The 18,420-nt window shown below is 36.6% G+C and overlaps 1 protein-coding gene across 1 annotated transcript in view; it reads right to left on the reverse strand.

Annotated features, from left to right (window-relative positions):
* LOC119771803 (cytoplasmic dynein 2 heavy chain 1) overlaps positions 1-18,420 on the reverse strand; it is a 142,089-nt gene that overhangs the window by 85,878 nt on the left and 37,791 nt on the right. The window contains exons 51-70 of the mRNA XM_038267964.1: positions 17,113-17,277; positions 16,344-16,468; positions 15,660-15,908; positions 15,262-15,370; positions 14,548-14,661; positions 13,322-13,464; positions 12,262-12,343; positions 11,772-11,932; positions 10,534-10,671; positions 9,379-9,492; positions 9,131-9,291; positions 8,913-9,036; positions 8,636-8,757; positions 8,310-8,396; positions 6,696-6,822; positions 5,864-6,005; positions 5,022-5,131; positions 4,488-4,508; positions 3,714-3,812; positions 3,036-3,159 (exon numbers count right to left, since the gene is read on the reverse strand). Of these exons, the coding sequence (XP_038123892.1) occupies positions 3,036-3,159; positions 3,714-3,812; positions 4,488-4,508; positions 5,022-5,131; positions 5,864-6,005; positions 6,696-6,822; positions 8,310-8,396; positions 8,636-8,757; positions 8,913-9,036; positions 9,131-9,291; positions 9,379-9,492; positions 10,534-10,671; positions 11,772-11,932; positions 12,262-12,343; positions 13,322-13,464; positions 14,548-14,661; positions 15,262-15,370; positions 15,660-15,908; positions 16,344-16,468; positions 17,113-17,277 (2,517 nt within the window). The remainder of the gene's footprint in view (positions 1-3,035; positions 3,160-3,713; positions 3,813-4,487; positions 4,509-5,021; positions 5,132-5,863; positions 6,006-6,695; positions 6,823-8,309; positions 8,397-8,635; positions 8,758-8,912; positions 9,037-9,130; positions 9,292-9,378; positions 9,493-10,533; positions 10,672-11,771; positions 11,933-12,261; positions 12,344-13,321; positions 13,465-14,547; positions 14,662-15,261; positions 15,371-15,659; positions 15,909-16,343; positions 16,469-17,112; positions 17,278-18,420) is intronic.

The following is an 18,420-nucleotide window of genomic DNA, read 5'->3' on the forward strand; positions in this document are numbered from 1 at the left end:
GTTCTCACTCTTTTTTCCACCGTGTTAAGCATCAATTCTAAGTGGATAACTTGCCCTTTTGCATAGTTCTTCTGTCTCCACTCTTTCTAATTTAGCTTTAAATTGACAACCTCCTTTCTGTGGATGACTCAGAGCCTTATGAGTCATGCTCATTTTCACAGGTAAGGTTTCCAATCAGAGTTATATTTATGTGATCAGTATGCAATTGCCCACAAGTTATATCACAGGCTTTCAAAACAGTCACAAAGAAAATATATTTTTTTCTTTGTGAGTTTGTTTTTCTGTAATAAGTTTTTCAACATAGTTTTGATGTATTAAAATGCCAGGTAAATGCATAAATGTCACTATTTTGTTAAAAATTATCTTACATAACAGCTTAAGTTGGTGAATACCATCTTTCTCTAAATATTAAAATGCATTATAATCCTTTCTCTATTTCTAATCCATAAATACTTCAATAGGAAGATGAAAACCAGCTTTTTATGGTAGGTGCTAACTTTGATCTTCAAATAATACAAATACTGGAAATTTACGTGCATAGAGCAAGCTTTTATTTAAAACCAAAGTAATTATAATAAAAGATAACTAACAATTAATGAGATGACTATAAACACTCATTGTAAAGATCTGATCTTAAACATTTAGATGTTTAAGAATTAACTAGGGACCTATGGTTTGGGTTTTTAGACTTGGTGAAAAGTTATCAGTTGTCTTGCTAATCTATTATAATGAATTTTTTAACCTAGTGGTCACAGTTACTAGTCTGAGGGTGCAGAGAAATCTACAGTATGGGCAGCATTTAAACTCACACCGCATGGCTCTGCTCTGCTGTCTGTGCTCCTGCTCGGCTCATTTTCTGTGTTTGATCGACCACAGAAACAATCCAATCAAACACAGGCCCTTTTAATCCAATTAAAGTAATTCCTGCAAATACCGCACTCAGATGGATGAAAACAACCAATCACAACCAGTGAATCAAAAATGCTGCACCGACCGTGGCAGATTACAAAACCAAACGGCAGGGTAAAATGTTATACTGGAAGTTTATTGGCCTTTGTTTAATAACGTTCACAAGTTTATACAGGATCGGTTGTGTGCTTTCTTTACAATTTTTCTGAGCCTTTTTTATTGTTTATATTGATATAAGAATTATATAAACTGAAATTAAGATATATATTGTGATATTAGTTTTGGCCATATCATCCAGCCCTGTCCTGTCTGATGACAGTCCCTTGTTAACTTGTGTGATAGTTCACTTCTCAATATCATTATTAATTTCTTCATAATACTCCACGTGAGTACAGCTTTGATATATTTGACACTAAGTGCAATTGTAATATTTATGATCGTCACGAGGGTTTATTATCACTTTAGATGTCTACTAGACATGGACTGCCTTCAAGCCTGACGGTAGTCTATACCACAATTTTTATTTATTTTATCAATCAACAAATGCAGGATTTCTCCACAGATAGTGATTTTAAACAGCAAATGAAAAAAAAAATCTAGTTCTGCTAAGTTTGCGTTTCGTTGGTAATAGACCCATGAACAGGTTCCTCTCTTAAAGTTCTTCTCTGGCTGAATTTCCAAACATCACTGCCTGGTCTAGCTGTACGTCTCAAACACTTGCCTGCTTCTGTCACATCACTCCCCAGCAACCAACAGTTTACCTGGGAAACTTTTCAGTTAGATAAATGTTTAATAAATGATTATATCATCTAAGTTGAACTTAAAATACCTTCAACCAAATCTCTCAATGGAAATTCTAAATGAAATCTTAGTGGGTTATGTTTCTGCTGCCACCAACAGCTGATTCCCTTTGAAAATGCCTTTAAACAGCTGTTAGAAAAGGTGGAATTTCATTCACATTAAATGTGCCTTGTCTAGCAGCAATCTTAATGACAATCTAAAGCATGTTAACACAGCAATTCCTGTCTTCAGAAGCTGTAAGAATGGCATTCTTCCAGGACAGTTCAATGGATTTCAATGGACAGAGGCCTTATAGTTGAGGTGCATATTTAAAAATGTGGTGTTATCACACAACAGGTTTTTCCTACCAGGTAGAATGGAGGAAATTTACCGCTTCCAACCCAAAATCCAAGATTTCTGCCTGTTTCATGTAAGCTTAAAAGCACTCCAGTTCTATAGCTTCTTTGTTTGGAGCAATAAAAAAACCCTCCAAATATCAGAATCAGAGGGTCCATAGCGACTTGGTTTGGTAGACATAGTGGGTGATGCAGCAGATTTGCAGGAAATTGTCCTTGAATCTTAACAAAATAAAACCTGGCGAATCCAATCAGTGTTGGTCATGTTTCCAGAATATCCTAAAATCCACCCAATGGTCTTGACATGTCTTACATATTATCCTGCATCTAGCTAAAAACAATAAACATCTTAAAACTAACCAAAATAAAGTTACTAGAAGAAAAACAAATGAGACACTAAAACAAACAACTGATCACCTGTCTTATGATCAACCTGTTGTCCAAAGAAGCATTCCTCTTTAAAACAATTTTCACTCCGTCTGGAGTGACAGAGACACAGTTTTGTTTTTTTGTCTGGGTGTATGAGGCAAGCCCCCCTCCCTCACTTGTTTCTATACACTTATATACATTTCAGTTACTATCAACCTGCAATAAGCAAGTTTAGATTAAAACTAATACTACTCTATTGTTTAAAGTTGAGCAATTTGATCTTTTTTTTTGTAATATACATTCGTAAAAGTAAATAGTAAATAGATAAATAGTAATAGTAAAAAGTAAAGAGATAAATACGGTAGTTCAAACTACGCAACTGTATTATTTTTTTTTTCTTACATGCCACACAATATTACTTTTCAATTTGGTCTTCATACTGGCCCAAACTTGCTAACACAACTCAGCTTAAGGAACAGCAAGTAGTAAATGTTGCTTATCTAGAGATTTTCTCCAGGTATTTATCTTCTTAACTCCACAAGCAACATTTTACTGATATTTAAAAGTGTTTGTGAACCAGACAGAGTAGAAAAACTCCAGCGTGTGTGTCTATGTGAATACCTTGAGCTATGAGGTCTTTCCTGAGCAGCGGATAGAGCACCGGTTCAACACCATCCATCTCTTGGATGATAAGTGTTTTTCCAAATCTTACTGCCAGCTCCACTGATGTCATGAAATTGTTGTCCTGAAAGGGTAGAAGCATGAAAGGTAAACCTTTGTTATATTTCAAATTGTCAAATTCAAAATTGGACAGTTTGATGTGAAATAATACCGAAAAACCTGAAAAGATGAAAATGTGTAAGAACCTATGTGGAACTATCCAGTTCAAAAGAGAGGTAGTACCATGAATTAATATATGATTAAAGCATCATCTGATGTTCAAAGTTAGTAACTTAATTTTCATTTAATCTCAACATTACAGTTTTAAAATAAATGGAGTGTTTTCCATTTTAAGATGTATTATTTCTGCTGTAAAGTGTGTCTGTTTTACCTTTTTCAATGCATTTTCGTCTTGAGTGTACCTAAATGCTTTCACACCTTAAAATTCCCACTCTGGGATGGACTCTATTCTATTCTTTTGTGTATATTTTGATTGCAATAATATTTCTGTCCAATGAACCAAGTGACAAAGCTAAATATAGCATAAATTGAGAACTCCAACACTATAGAATGTCTTAGTTGAGTAGATGCAACAGGAGTTATTAAACACAGGTAAACATATTTACATATTTCTTTTACCTGTTGGTTAATAACCTCTAGTCTCTGTTCTTTAAGATGTGTGCGTAACCATTCTGTGGCTCGGGATGATGGGTCGATCAGGAATGGACAGGCAACACTCTGAGTAGAGAGAAATAACAACATGACACATTTTAGGACAAAACAGAACTAAGAACGTAAACTAACTGAGAAAATGGATAAGAAATGTGTGTACACAATGCCACCACAGTGCTACTATGCTACTTGACTGTCATATAGTCAAATCAGATGAAGGACAGTTACTGCTCCCTATGTCATCTGCTTTGCTACTTTATATCATTTATAAGATTTTCAGTGCTACACTATTGCAAGCATCCATTCCAAACTCCAGCCATTTTTTTTAAGTGAGAACACTAAAACGAGTGAAATTTTACATAATAAGCTTTTTTTTTTCCTAAGGTAGAATACTAATTAAAACAAGATGATACATATTAAACGCTGTACAAACCAATAATCTTCCAAACAAACCATTTTCATTTGTTTGTATCAAAACAGCCTTAAATAAAGGAGTTCAAAAACTGTAAAGAACAAGAGAGTCTGGTGTTCCTACAAAATATATTCCATAAATGAAGGGCCTCTGATATTACATGAGAACATTTCTGCTAAAAAATCATTTAGTTTTCACATTATTAATATTATTTCATCTAATAAAGACCAAATATGGCCAGGTTCTAATGGCGACACACAGAAGGATGTTAAAAACAAAAGAGAAAAAAGCCGGGGACTACGGAGGTGAATATGGGAGCACATTCTTACCTGTAGCTTGAGTGTATTAATCTGAAGACAGCAATGGTAGAAACAACACATGCAAATAAATGGGTGACATGTGAATGGCAGTGATGAACACATCTTTTTAAAATGAATATAAAACTTCAGAGGAGACATCAACATTAATCTGCCACAACAATGAAATTTCATGTCCATTACTGTTTCCCTTCAACTGCTGCAACTTGTCACAACCATCATTATAGTTATGGTTATTTGCACAATTGAAGATTTATTGTGATACAGCTTCACTGACATTTTAGTTGGGACAAATCAAATGAGTCCTTTTTAAATATTTCCCTAAAAAAGGTCCTCCTGAAATCTACAGTTTTATTAACATTAAACAAACACGGTTCGTTATGCTTCATTTCACTATTTGCTTGTTTCCTGATGACACCCCTTCACAGACTGCTGCAGATTTACAAAAAAAGGAATAAAAGCTTGTTTGTTATCACAGCTGCTTATATTATCAAACCAAAAGTTTACAGAACTGGTGACAAAAGAACAGTGGGGTATTTGTCTAACCTGCAGGATAACCAGAGCATTTTCCATGGAGAGGTCATCTGATGGAAGTCCTTGACTCTTCCATATGAGCTGTTCACTCTCTGAGCACAGGAACAAACGCAAGTCGAACTCTGACACAAAAACAGGACAACAAGTGGGAAGTTTAGAGTTTATATGTTTTAGTTCTGTTTAAACACTCATTGCATTGTAGTTAACATTTTTTGTGTATTTTAGTTCCTATATTAATCTATGAGTTCAGCATCTTTTCAGAAAGAATAAGAGAAAATCATAAAAAACCTAAAAATGAACAAATAAAGACTTTATAGGAAATGTCCTCCTGCTGGTTTCTTAGATTTACTAACACATCTGAACCTTTTTCTTAACTCCTGCCTGTCTTACATCCTCATTACAGGAATCAGGATGAATATAATTAGCTTAAACTTGTAAAAAGCCTTGTTGTAAATGTCAGAGTTAATTTTTACTCATTGAGGTTGGGGTATTTCACAGAAAGTGTTTTAGCTGTAAGTATAATTACTCTGGGGTTAATTCACTGAGGTTAATTTATAAAACAAAAGTGTGTTTTACAATTTATAAAACATTACATTACATTAGCTATCTGAAAAATAGCACAACTTGGTAAGTTTAACCAGAAATTACATCAGAGATTTTAAATTTATTGAGCAAACAGAAATTTTAACCATCTGAATTACTGAACAGTGAATATACAGTAAGTATTTCCACCATATGTACTGACACAGAGCACTGGGCCGTGCGTGGGTGGAGGTGTGTCTGCGTGAATTGTAAACACAGGATTCTGCAATTGCTGGTTCCAATGCCTTAAAAGCACAAAATATGCATTTTACTCTGTAATCCAGATTGAGCCATCCAGGTATCCAGACAGTGTCTCCTTCGGTCTTCAGAAGCAGCAGACAGGTAGGTGATGAAGGCTGCAGCAAGCAGAGCCCTGAGAGGAAGTGTGTCCAACTCACTCTGTATCTCAGACATCTGAAACAGAAACGAACAAGACAAAGAAGATTGTTGAGCAGACGAAGGAGCAGGTTAATAAAGTAAGATCAAGGATACAGCTGGGATTTGGGAGGAATCAGAGGAACAATTGCAAAGAAAGGTAAGGATGAAAGAAGAGAATGAGGAAAGCAAGAAAGTTAAATGACAGCCACGCTTCCGGTTTGATCAGAATTCCTTTTAAGTACTTTCCCAGTGTGCCAGGTGATAAGGGAGGATTAAATTAGGCTAATTGTGTACGGGTCCGACTACTTTGGAAAAAGTTAAATAGGAATTTAACATAAAGGAAACCACAGCAAGAGATGAGTGTGCAAAAAAAAAAAAAAAGTCGATGTGCATTTAGGTGAAACTGTATGGAAATACGTGTGCAGAAAGTAAAGTTGTTGCCTTGAGAGAGGCCATGAAAGTGTGGAAGAGTGGGTGTGTGTGTGAGTGAGTGCGTCAGCCTGAGATTGAGTGTTTTAATTAAGGCACAGACAGATGCTGCAGAGAGGAGTAAAAACAGCCAGAGGGGACCCAAGGCAGCGGGATCCATTCCTCTACGTCTCTCTCTCACACACACACACTGACAGCTCCTGTTGCTCCTTACAATGTAAATGAGCCCCTCTTGGAGTACATTTGTAAACCCTCCCACAGCAGTGCGCAAGTCAGCACACTCATGCATCATACTACCTGTGCATTCCAACGTGTGTGTTCTCCGTCCAGCTGTGATATGAGCTGCTGGGCTGCAGTGATCGTGTCCTGAGCTTTAGTCACCTCAGCCTCCAGCTTTGCAGCCTCAGCAGTGTAACGCTGAAACCTGAGGAGAGAACAAGATGAGGGGAGGGAGCTTTGTTTGAATTAATAACTTTTCACCAATTAGAAAAGTTATTAATTATAATTATGATTTCATTTGTTTGGACCCTTTAGAAAAAGACTATGCAATTGGCAGGTATCTAATGTAATAATTACTGAAAGTTGACGGCATGCATCTTTTTTTAAATACAAGCAAAAGGCAATTATGAGATGCAAGACAGATAATGGTTTAAGTTTTTTTAACAACTAGAAACCTGAAAACGCTGGCATTTAAATTTTAACTCTTCTTACTAATCCAGCACATTTGGCATCTGTTGCATATGATTTTATTTAAAGGTATCAATGTAAAGGGGACTTGAAAGAAGAAAATCACTTTATATATGTATAACTTTCCTTATATGTCACCCATATATGCTAATTTCTGCTGCTCTCTCAAACGATTGCAATAAATAATTAATTATTGTAGTTGTAATGTGAGAGCCCATCTAAAACTACTAAAGGTATGAACACCTTTGCAAAGCCCGGCAAAAAAAATAAATAAATAAACATAAATAAGTAAATTAGGTACTTCAAACCCTTTATGAATGTTAAACTTTATTCCTTTATTCTTGTTTATTTTTTTCTAATTCATATTGTGAAAAAAATCTATGGGATTAAGGAAGATTTCTTAGGGAAACACTCCAATAGAAGTCAATCAGCTTATATGAACCTGGGAAAAATAATAATCGTGTAAGATGAGACTATTTAACACAATGCAAAAGAAGAAAGGAAACATTTTAAGGCAAAACACAGTTCAGCTCTCAGAGCAGTGGATGGATTTTGTGACTAGGTCTGTTTATGTTTCAGACAGCTTTTGGGAAAAAAAGAAATTGATCAACAAAAAATGTGAAATAAAATAGCTTTTTCTCAGTAAAATTGCAATAGCTTTGCTAACAATAGCAGGTGTATAGGCATATATATATAATTTTTTACAAGAATACTGACTGTTTTGTGGTTACTGCTCATGTAATGGTTTTAATTATTTGCATAATGAGACAAGTAGGAGAGGGTTTTCCTCTATGTTGTGGAGAATAGGCAGCATAAGGAATTATGGGTGTCCTTCTCATCTGGCTAATCTGAGTCATAGATTCCTCTTCAGCGCAGAAATCAAGGCCCATTTGTTCTGTTTTTTGCTGCTTCAAGTATACAGCTCTAACCGTAGCTACATGTAAGTCAGTGTTGAGTTTATCTAAACTGCTTTGAAAAAAGCAAGCATTTCATAAAACAAAGTTTCTTCTACCTTCTCCAAAGTGTGCTTTGATGATTGTTTTTTTATATCTTTCTTTTCATGCTGGGATTCCATGACTAAAATTAGGCAGCCTTATGCAAGACTGAGACTACAGAACATCCACACGCAACCATGACAACCAGAAGATGTTCTCAAGAAAAACAAAACATAATCAAAGAACTAAGAAATGCTAAAAATGGACGGAAAAGTAAGAGAGGGCATACTTCTCTTTCAACTTGTTGACTTTGGCTCCAACATTGTTGAGCTGGTCCTCTAGCTTATTTTTCCTTCCTTCTGTTTTTTTAAGGTTTCTGCACAGACAGACAAACACAAACATGTAAACTAAAAAATGTTTGCCATATATTCATATTTTATAGGAATGACAAGTCATATGTATAATGTATGTACTATATATGCATAATATGCTGTTTGTAAGAAAGAGCTACTCAATCTCACACAAGAATAGAATGCTATCAAAATCCCTCAATGTAAATAAAGAAAAACCCTGACACATAACAGGGGATGATGAGTGTATGTGTTTGGCTCCTACTCCAGAAGTCCAGCCTGTTCCCTTTCCAGTGGGTCGATTTTCTCCAGGACAAAGGAGTACTGAACATTTGCTTTGACCCAGGCAGCCAGAGGAGCAGCTGCTGCGCTTGCACGCTTTGCATTCTGTGAGCAAAAACAGCAGCCACTGTCAGAAACAACTCAGACACAGCAGTCAGTGTCACCTCAAAGCACAAGAAGCAGAATAACATCAAGAGAATACAAACATCCACCAGAAAACACATCTATTTCTCATTCTGCTGCAACAAACGCTGTCTGACCTTAGGGTCGAATGAAGCCTTGTTCCTGTTGAGAAGCTCTTCCACACTCTGGCGGATCTCTGGAGTGATGTTTCGAGCATCAAACGTAGCGATATCCTCCCTCACGCCACGCTTTGCCAGAAAGCTGCAGAAAAGAACAGCAACCAGACAGCGTTTGTCTCAGTGAAGGCAGCAAGGGGTTGAATGAAACCCAGAAAATCAACAGCTTTCTTCCTAACCTTTTCATGCTGACCCAGGTGGTATCAAAGACCCCCATGAGTCTTAATACGCCCTCAAGGATGTCTCTGATGACATCAGGGGGCATCCGGAGAGAGCGGATCTCAGACAGAGCTTCAGGCTTGATGTTTCCAACAGCTCGCTTTGCTTCATCTACCAAAGGCTGTAGGGCAGCACGGTTAAGTGAGCAATAATGCAGATGGGATTACAAGCATCGAAACTGGAAAAGCCAGTCAATCCAAGAACTTACTTGAACTTCCTTTAACTCGTCGTCTATTTTGGCTTTTCTCTCTTCAATCTTGGACATCTCATGAGCCATTTTCTCCTTAATCTTTTCCATTTCCGTCTTCTGGTCACTGGTGTTCTAGTTTAAAAAAAACACAGTTTATCTAAGTTAAAAACAAACACAGCTATAAGGGGGAATAAAAATACCAACTTGCTAAATACCCAATTTAGTAGGAAATAAAGAATATTTAATTTAGGGAATTTAAGTCACAGATGCATTTTTAAAAAAAACGTATGCCAGAAGATTGGCAACAAATGATGTGTTTTAATGATGAAACTGTTAAAATAATACTATGTCTATAAGCAGATATATAAAACAAAGTAAGAAATTCCTGCCTATGTGGAGTGTGTTTAACATTTTGGCTCATACTGTAAATGTTTGCAGTTTCAGAATAACAGAAATTGCAATGCATCATAAAAAGGGGAAAGAGGAATTTCTACAATCAAATCATAATAACCCAAACATCTTTATCCAGAGTAAAACTAGCTACAAAAATACTCATAATCCCTTTAACTGTTCCAAAAGTGACTCTTAATCTTTGCTTCTTTACAGCATGTTGAACTGAATGTTCCCATTCAAGAGCAATGTCAGTTTTAGCTTATTGCCAGCCTCCCTCGTGTTGTTCAGCTCTCCTATCCTGCCATCTTACTCTCCACAGGCAGCCTAGCTGCTAAACTCCAAGGGGATGAGTCTAGCTGTTAATTATCTCTCTGCAAACTGTTTCCACAGACATTTGTTGTTTTACTTTGTTTCCCTTTCTCCCTCCTTACCCATCAAACTGAGAGGCAGATTCCCCACAGTGTGGAAACAGAAAACTTTCAAATCTTTTTAATCAGTCCCTCCATTCAGCTGTCTGTCCTCAAGACAGAACCAGAAAAAAATATAATAGAAACGAGCTTTAGGACACAAGCAGCCACAAAACAAACAAGAGCACATATATGCTTATAAAATACACTAAAAGTGTTCACTGTGGGAAAAGCACAGCCAGGGGAGATACAGGAAAAGTTTGGTGCATCATGAGAAGAGGGTTGTTTGGGGAAGATTAAAGGACCACCCTGCTTTGCAATGATTTCCACTAACATGCATGTACACATGGGAAACACAGAAAGAAACACACACCTGCATGGAGGAGGTGATTTCCTGCAGGGCAGCATCTGCCTCCTGTTGTTTGGTTTTCAGCAGGGCACTCTGTGCAGCCGCCCGCCTCTTTAAGTCATCAACCAATGCTTTGGCCTCGTTCAGCTTGGACACACCTGCCTGCACACAGCAAGATGTGGGACATGAGAAATCCACAGGAGTTATGCGAAGCTTAGGACAAATGGGAATCTCCTAAAAAAATACATTTTAATTTAATCAAAAAGCGACATTTAATTGTGTATAAATTACATAAAGCCAAATGGTGAAACACAATTAGAAGACATTTCATGAACTTGTTGAAATTTTCTAATAGGTAAGGTAATGTCTGTCTGGTCAACGTAACTTTTTCTATCTGAGCCATGGTAAACATCCACAATGTTTTAAACAATCAAATCTCACCAGAGATTGCAATTAACAAATATTTCCTTTTCTTTTTATTAAAAAAAAATACCCCATTAGTCACACATAAAAATATGCGCTTGTTTACTTACTGCCCCTAGGTCAAGTATTTAAACAAAGTAAACTTTTTCTCATATTCTGTTATGTAGAAAAAACATAAAAAACACAAGGCAGATATGTTTGTCGGATGAGGTCTGATGTTCACCCTGAAAGAGTCACACAGATAGACTGATCGGGTGGGGAAAAAAATTACATTTCCCCACATATGTCCATCATCACCAATATACAACATGGTGTTGGCAGTATCCTGCTGTGAGAATACTATTATTCAGTAGCTTGTTTGTTTTTAATTCATCACGACATTGACCTTAAAGATGGAGTGAGAGCTACGATGAAATGCCTTCCAGTCCAGATCTAAATCCAGATGAGAATCCGTGGCACTATTTGCTAATTACTCTTCAGAAATGTTTTTCATCATGCAGGACTGAGCTTGAGCCCTTTGGCAAAGAGGAATATACATAAAAATCTTTAAATGATAAAAAACATAAACTACACAACTTTTATTTTAACTCTGCACATGGACTTAATCATTTGTTTTGGTACATTTCAGAAAAAAAACATCTGTGAAATGTTTTGAACTACTTCGTTGGATGGGCAAAACGTTAAAAAGTCCAAGGTGTTTGGATACTTTAAAAAACACAGTATTTTTGACAGAAAGTTAGAAAACAGTTTCAACAGAAGAAAATAACTAAACCAAAATAGAGAGATGAGAAGCCACTTGGAGCTAATGAACCAAGCATTAAAAAATGGTGGACTTTTACCTGAAGATGTTGCCGTCTTCTTGTAAGCTGGTTTTGCTTTTGGCCGTGTAACGTTCTGTACACATGCAGGAAGGACATGTACTGGCTCGGTGTTGCACCGTTTTCTTTACACGATTCGTGGACCATTAGAAACAAGCGACCCAGGTCTTCCAATTCTGACCCTGGTGATGTTCAGGTTCATAAAGGGGAGCAAAAAGATAAACAGACATTACAAACGATTTCTAGAACAAGATTTGGCCATGAAATTCTTTCTATTGCACTAGCAGACAAGCATTTTAGCCTGAAAAAAAAAAATACATTTTCAATGTAGGGTTAAAAAGACCATGCAGGAAATAATACATATGACACTTGTTAAATAAATCACACTTAAATACATTTTAAAAAGCAATGAAGAAATTAGGAAAGGGAAATGACACAACAAGCCAAATGGAACCAAAAACTAGACCAGCAAAATAATGTAATATATGTGTGTTTGATCATCCTTTCCCACCTGTGCTTTTCCTCTTGGTAGCCTTTTCGTTTTTATTCTCCACCTCGTCAGGTTCTGGTTTTGCCAGCAATAGCTCAGGAATCTTAAAAGATCCAAAGCAATAAGTGTTATGACTTTCATAGAAAGCAATAATAAACCTGCTACTGTGTTTTATTTGTAGCTACAAATTAAACTTTTTAAAGTCGGAAACGCAGAAAAAAACATGACAGTTTTATAGAGGTTTAAAACGGTAAATATTTATGCATTGAGTGGCTCACTTTGCGGCAATCCTTTACAGTCTGCAAGTATGTGGATTTTTGAGGAAAAGAGGACACAAACAAACAGCAAAAAAAGCAAACCCCTGACCAACAAGCAGAAGCTGTGGGTCAGGAAAGCTGATTAAATACAACTAATGTCAGCAGTAACTGCTTTATTTAAAGCAAATCTTAGCCTCAACTGACACACACAAGATGTGAAGGTATATACGGTACCCAAAGTCAACTAAAGCAGATAAAGACAACTTTCTCATGCTTTAACTTTAAATGAAAAAACTGAAGTTAAAAAACTTTAACTGGAGGTTTTTTCATTGTTTTATTTTTCTATTTTTGTTAGTAGAACATTGACATAGTCTTCCATTGTGCACTTTTAACAAAATCTGGTATAATTATTGCTATTTTTATAACTATTGCCATTATTACATCCAACAATATGGCACCTAAACTGCCTGTAGAACATGCAACCTGCTCATTTTAATGGGGCAAAGGCAAATTTGCCTTGAACATCTTAAAATTTGTGCATATTACCCTAAACAAGGCCACTATTTCACACGCAAAAAGTATTTTTGTAGCTTTTGTCTCCAGTATAAACCTCTAGAGAGAGATGTTTGCCAAACTTGATGCTCCTTCTAAGGAAGGATTTTTATCTGAACGTCTGTTATTGTCTATGCAACAGTTTAACCTTTAGCAGGCTTTGGAAATTTGGTTGTGCATTTTCTAAGTTTTATAAAATTCAGAAGTGGAGCTACAGAGGACCTGAAATCTTATCTTGGGCATGCAGGATGTATTTGTTGCTCTGCACTGACCTTCTTCATGCTGCTTTCTGACCATCCTTCCATCCACTGGACTGAACACTTGCGGTAGAAAGCCGGGTTGCTTTCACAGTTGATGGTGAAATTAGAATTGGAGCAGTCCATAATCAGGACAACGTGGAGGTTCTGTTGTATTCCTACATGACATGAGTTTGGAATATTAAAGGAGTCAGAGTGAGGACAGAAACTACCTCTGGTCTAAAACCACTTTTTTCAGCTTTGATCCAAGGACGGAAATTCTACTTTCAACAATGTTGCCAATGTGTGTTACAGTATAATGGTGTTTGGTAACCATATTTAATGTATTATAAAACATTATATTTTGCCAATTTAAACAAAAACGCACCTCACCAGAGGACTATTATTACCTTCTGAATCAGATTTGTCAAATATCTGATAAAATAATTAGAACAGAGTCAAACATTGATCTGACATTCTGTGTTTCTGCTCTGTTTTGCACTCCTTCTTCCTCCATCTGCTGTTACTTGCTCTTTTCTGTCCTTTAAACATTACACAAATATCTGTTATGATCAACAAAAATCTAAAATCTTTGAAAAAACAAACTAGTCTACAGTAGATTAACATAGCTTTACATTGCAGCCTGATGCAAGATTCAACCGAGGTGATGAGGTGAACAAAATGCCGTCTGATACCCAATGTCCAAATAGCAAACAATTGAGAAGAGGAAGTAAATAAACAGTGTGATATGCTGTTTGTTTTAGGAGGTCATCTATGCTTTACAGATCATCTGCTCCTTACATAGCACTGCCGTCTGTTTGCAGGAGTTACATCAGCTATTGCTGGGGTATAAACGTATTTGTTTGCCTGCATGAATGGCAGGTTTTCCCATATTTGGGGGTCCAGACTCCACATCCCCCTTGGATTTCCAACAGTGATTTTACTGTTGCAGCAGAGATGGTAAGTGAAATCGAGCAGGGAGCTTTCTAGGAGGTTAACTGCGACAATAATAGTGCTATTGATTGGATTCTGTAACAGTAACCTGCACCTTAGTGGCAGATTATCGTATCTACAGTACACACATTGCTGCAAAGCAGGGATATAGAAGATTGTGGTAAGATAAATATCAGAGATGAGAACAACCTGTGATGGGAAATAACTAATACTATATTCATGATTTTGCAGAAAAAAGAAGGTGATTGTGAGAACATACTTAGAGAGATAAATATGGAAAGTTATGATGATCATTATCCTGCACTCACTGTAGGAGAAGTAGTCATAGAGTGGTCCAGTAAAGCCATCTTGGGATGCTGCATCTTTAAGGGATGTAAGTAGAGGCTCCAGTTCCTCTGGGGTATAGAGACCTGGAACTTCACCTAAAAGCAGAACTAATATGTTAATCAGTCGGAGCAGCTAAAACACTTTAAGACAAAAGGAGAAGGACAAGGGTTTCTTTAAATGCCAAAGTAGAGTACTTTACCTGCTTCATCTGCTCCTTTAGGTTTTTATTTTTATTTTTATTTAAAGGTATGGATGTAAATATAGCACTATGGGAGTGTTTTTGCTGGGGGTTGGAGTTTAAATACAAATCAAACAAAAAATAAACATGGATGGATGGATGGATGGATGGATGGATGGATGGATGGATGGATGGATGGATGGATGGATGGATGGATGGATGGATGGATGGATGGATGGATGGATGGATGGATGGATTTTTGTTTTTAGTATTGACTCCAACATCACTCATCAAATTATAAGACAATTTAAACATTTATAAACATCAATTTTATTTCTGAGTCATGCTTTCAATATAGCAAAGCATATATTACAAAAAGCACAAATTCAGCTCCAAATATGGGAAATGGCCTTTTTTAGAAACACTGACAGTGGCTTTGGTATGAAGGATTATTGTGAATTTTCCCAACATAATTAAGTTAAATGAAATTAGATATTTCAAAAAATGTGATACCAACCTGAGGACAGCAGGCTGTTTACCATCTCTAAGAAAGCTGGGTGGACAAATTGGTAATCCTCCAACAGTAAAACCACCTGCTGACCTTCCAGACCCGCCAGCTGCATCACCTAAGAGCAAAATAAACATCTGATATATCTGATACATAAACTAGAGCATGTGATTTCAATATCAATAAATCAGAGGCAACAAAGAGACAATAAAAAGACTTTCATAGGCAAATATATTTTTTTCTTTGTCTTAACATAGTAACTGTTTTAAAGTTTAATTACTCTAAAAAGAAGCAAAAACAATAAAAAAAAAAAAGAAGCAAAAGACTTGTAGATATTTGGTCAACACTCTAAACTAAAATTATCTATGATTAATAAAAACCCAATAAGCTGATTAGGCCCTTCTCACCATTTTAAGGTCATTGCTGAAATTTTTGAGGTTATATCCACGGGAGATTTTAGGCGTGAACAACATGTTTCCATGCATGTGTGACACCAGACAGGCGGCAGTGTGCCGACCCACTCCGCTCCGTCCCGCCAGAAGCAGAGAGCCACCAGGCCGACTTAGAACGCGATCCACTCGGGACACAAAGTCGCACACTTCCCAGAACAGCAGAAGGTCAAGCTCTCTGTTGTCACGACTGTACAGTGAAACTCCCTGAAGATAGTTAGAATTATGAACAAAGGAAACCAATAAAAACAACCAAAGTTTAAAGAAGAGTAAAGATATAAGATGGCAGCAGATAAAAGTATTGATATTTTGAAACTGTAAACCAAAGCTTAAAATATACAATGCCAAATGTTAAAAAATAATCAGGTTTTATTTTTCCTTTGTAGATAAACACATTATTACCTCTGTTTTTGCAAAGGAGTATTATCCACTGTATTGACATATTAATAAAAATGTGTATAAGCATATGTAAATTGACTTTTACTGATCAATCAAACTTATTTTACAGAACACTTTACACTTCCAACTAACAAAAGTGCTGAGCAGGTCCATAAAACAGAGAAATAAAAACATGAAGTAAGCAATAAAAGGCAACATCCACAGTGAAACTAACAGAAATAACCCCCTGCTGCTCCGGCTTACCTTTTGTATAACCTGTTTCAAATCAGCAGAATTCAGACGACCAAGCTGTTTCCCATGAGGGGGCAGAGGCTGGCCTGGAGCCGTGACGGCCCCTTCGGAAGCTCCCCATGTCACATAGAAACCATCTTAAAAAAAAAACAGCAGCAAAAGAAACAAAAAAACAACCCAGACCATAAGTAACATGTTTAGTTGTGTACCTCTCAGATTGCATAACTGCAATTTTAGCTGCATATTCAGACCCTTGTTGATGAGCTTTATAACAAAAGAACTGATGAGGCATCTAATTCATATATGAATGATCTCTTTTCAGCAAGGGCTTCAAGGAAAGTATAGAATTGACACCTTGCCAGCTGCAATCACAATTTATAGCCAATTCCTGACATCTTAAACCTGCTATATGTAGAGATAAATTTGATTTTTATCACCACTGTGGGACATTTTTCCCCAATCATTGGGTAAAAGACTCTACTAATTGCATAGTTTGCTTGTAAGTCATGTGATTTAAAGAAGTCAAACCAACTGGGAGAGAGAAATGATTCATTTCCAGCTGGTTTGCAGAACGTGAAAAGACCATTAGCAGAATAACTGCCAGATGCAAAGCTGTCAAAGGAGCTTTAGAGTTATACATTATTGCTATCCTTCAGGCATCAGTGGTGGTCGGTAAATGTACATGACAGGCACTGCCTGGAGCCAATCGAGTACAAAACGTATTTCGGCTACGAACAAACGTTAAGAGTGATAATTTGGCAAAGTAAGAGCTGCTTCATACCGCTCATGTTGTCCAGAGCGTCAGACCCCCAGTCTCCCCGAATGATGGAGGACAGGATGTTGTCGAAGTTGTGAATGTCTTTAGAAGAGACCAGCCGGTCTCTAAACAGCCTCCGGGCCTCATAAGCAACCACTTCCAAGACGCTGTCTGTTAAATTGGATTGAGCTGAAATGGAACAGGATGAACAAATATATAGATTAATCATAGCTTCACACCTAGCAACTTCCAAATAAAATAGGAAGAACAAAAGATTTGCCACAAAAAAACTAACATTCTATCTCTAAAAGCAAGTCAAGTTGAAACAAAGTTTACATTTACCTCACTTAAATGTCCAATATAAGCTTTTTAATTTGACTGATTTTCATATAACCTCAGTTTTGCCTGAACTGCTCATCTATATTAACTATAGTCAGAATAAATAACAATTGAAGGTGTTTGTCAAACTGGGATTCTGCAGGAGCTGTTTAACACACTAAGCAAATGAATTAGGACCCAATGAATACTTCCCCATCAGCTCTAAAATAAACCCACACTTTTACATGAAATTTAATATAAAAGTTTAAAACATTATCAAATCTAACCTGAATAAACATCATCACTAATATTGTGTAGATTCCTCTTTAACTATAAAAAAAAATAAGATAAATAAGACATATAGCAGGAAGATAGAGACAGGCTTTGATAGGATCTTTTGCTTGTGGTATCTCTGAAGTTGGTTTGGATTCTACAGATGCCTTCACATCCCATTAGGTCGGTATTTGGAGTGTCTGAGGGCCATGTGTACCACATTAGGCTTTGCTGTTTGAGAATGTCCAAATCGCTTATTGTAGGGCTCCCAGCTGTCTCTTTCTCAGAGCAGGATGCCACTGAAGGGAGGGACCCAGGCAGGTGTGCGTAGGTGGAAGCTACTGGTCTGAGAAATGCTTGGAAGGTTTTACTGTAATATCTATTCATGCACCAGGATCTAGGTGTACTAAATAGAATCTGATGTTACAGAAAATTAAGTCTATCTGATAATGATGTATGTACTTTTAGCACCAAAGTTCAAATTTGCTCAACCAAATGTAGCAAAGAAACATGCAAAAATAATCAAAAAATAATAATAAGAGAGTTGATACATACCAGCAAGATGGTAAGCAGTAAGGAAGGGAAAAGTGAGGAAGAATTTAATATCAGGAACAGCTTTATTGTTAAATAGTGTTTCAGATGCACAGGGAATTTGATTTAGTGGTAAAATGCTACACACAGAGAAAAATACAGTTGACATAAAGAAATCTAAAAAAAAAAACAAATACAGCCAGTTTAGGA

This window comes from Cyprinodon tularosa, unplaced genomic scaffold (genome assembly GCF_016077235.1).
Source record: "Cyprinodon tularosa strain WSP-4 unplaced genomic scaffold, ASM1607723v1 ctg69, whole genome shotgun sequence".
Taxonomy (NCBI): Eukaryota; Metazoa; Chordata; class Actinopteri; order Cyprinodontiformes; family Cyprinodontidae; genus Cyprinodon; species Cyprinodon tularosa.